A 2,130-nucleotide genomic window follows, 5' to 3' on the forward strand; every position below is an offset into this window, starting at 1 on the left:
ATGCATCATCTTTTTTCTATATTTAACAGTGAGAATATTAGGACAAGGGGACATAAATATAAATTTTGGCAAGGTAGGAGTCATCTTCAGCTACGACAGTTTCATTTTTCTAACAGGGTGGTTGGTCTTTGGAATGAGTTGACTTCAGATATTGTAGAGGCAGTAAATTTAAATGAGTTTAGAAAAAGCTTGATAAGTATATGAATAATATGGGATAGCTTTAAGCTATTTTTTTAAATTATTTTAATAAAGTTTAGAGGATGGAACAGCCAAGATGGACCAATAGGTCCTGTGCTGTCCCAAAACATTATGTTACGTTCAATGCAATTATGATTTCCTAGTGGGCCATTTACAACCGTATTTTGTCATTCCACTTACTGACTGCAATGCATTGTTGGCAAAAATGTTTGGGTTTCAATACAATGGATGCATAATAGAGCAGTCAGGTTTGTTAAGTAGCCACAGTTACTATTTTCTCTGGATATTTTTTCATGAAATTTCCTCACTGAGAGAAATGTTTTTCTCAGACAGACCATTCAACACGTATGAAGACTAATGATGATATCAATAAAAAATATTAGGAACTGTAAAACTGTACAATTTTTTTGCAATGTACTCTTAAAAAAAGCACTTTGATATATATTATACAATTAACTGTTCAGGAAATACAGAGCACGACAGACAAATATCCTGCTATTATATATATATATACAGAGATGATTTACAGAAGTGCTGGCTCAGTTTGGAGCAGTAAAGCTGGTAAAAGGAAAGCAAAGAACTAGAGTAAAAACAGTAATAATGTTATAAAGTTTTGTATACATATTGCTAGTTTTCTTACCTTAAACAGATCATTAGGTAAATTACTTTCTTCTATAGCAGTAAAGCTGGTAAAAGGAAAGCAAAGAACCAGAGTAAAAACAGTAACAATGTTATAAAGTTTTGTATACATATTGCTAGTTTTCTTACCTTAAACAGATCATTAGGTAAATTACTTTCTTCTATAGCAGTAAAGCTGGTAAAAGTAAAGCAAAGAACCAGAGTAAAAATGGTAACAATGTTATAAAGTTTTGTATACATATTGCTAGTATTCTTACCTTAAACAGATCATTAGGTAAATTACTTTCTTCTATAGCAGTAAAAACAAAGTCAGCTGAAACAGTTTTCCAACCTGTGTAGAGAGTCTTTTAGATAAATATGCCTTTGAAGTAAAAGTAAGTGAAAAGTTTGCAACTATAATAAATGAAAAAAAAACATGTTTTCTTCTAAGTATTTGATAATTATAATTAACAACAAGAGATATAAGATGACTAAATTTTATGTTATTTTAATAATTTTGTCTAATACAATTTATTTCAATGAGTCATTGATTAAAAAAAAAGTCTAACCTTCCCAGTTTTGTTGAGAGTCTGTTTCACAACATTCCAACAAGTGGTCCATCATTCTGTACACCTGGTGGCCAACATCCAGGAATTCATGGTTGGTGAAACTACCTTGATATAAAAGTTTTTAAAGGATGGTTATAAAGTCAGAAAAGCTATTTGGAAATGTCTGTAGGTAAACTGAGTAGCAACTGTTATAAAGTCAGGATAGCTGTTTGGAACTGTCTGTAGGTGAACTGTGTAGCAACTGTTATAAAGTTAGGATAGCTGTTTGGAACTGTCTGAAGGTGAACTGTGTAGCAACTGTTATAAAGTCAGGATAGCTGTTTGGAACTGTCTGTAAGGTAAACTGTGTAGCAACTGTTATAAAGTCAGGATAGCTGTTTGGAACTGTCTGTAGGTGAACTGTGTAGCAACTGTTATAAAGTCAGGATAGCTGTTTGGAAATATCTGTAGGTAAACTGTGTAGCAACTGTTATAAAGTCAGGATAGCTGTTTGGAACTGTTAGTAATGAACTGTGTAGCACTGGTTATAGTCAGGATAGCTGTTTGGAATTGTTAGTAATGAACTGTGTAGCATCGGTTATAGTCAGGATAGCTGTTGGGAACTATTAATAATGAACTGTGTAGTACTGGTTATAGTCAGGATAGCTGTTTGGAATTGTTAGTAATGAACTGTGTAGCATCGGTTATAGTCAGGATAGCTGTTGGGAACTATTAATAATGAACTGTGTAGTACTGGTTATAGTCA

At 32.6% G+C, this 2,130-nt stretch overlaps 1 protein-coding gene across 1 annotated transcript in view; it reads right to left on the reverse strand.

Annotated features, from left to right (window-relative positions):
- LOC111084002 overlaps positions 1-1,485 on the reverse strand; it is a 9,400-nt gene extending 7,915 nt beyond the window's left edge. Inside the window, exons 1-2 of the mRNA XM_022380769.1 lie at positions 1,386-1,485; positions 1,095-1,168 (exon numbers count right to left, since the gene is read on the reverse strand). Of these exons, the coding sequence (XP_022236477.1) occupies positions 1,095-1,168; positions 1,386-1,440 (129 nt within the window). The 5' untranslated portion in view covers positions 1,441-1,485. The remainder of the gene's footprint in view (positions 1-1,094; positions 1,169-1,385) is intronic.
- Between the last annotated feature and the right edge of the window lie 645 nt (positions 1,486-2,130).

This window comes from Limulus polyphemus, unplaced genomic scaffold, assembly GCF_000517525.1.
Source record: "Limulus polyphemus unplaced genomic scaffold, Limulus_polyphemus-2.1.2 Scaffold12728, whole genome shotgun sequence".
NCBI lineage: Eukaryota > Metazoa > Arthropoda > Merostomata > Xiphosura > Limulidae > Limulus > Limulus polyphemus.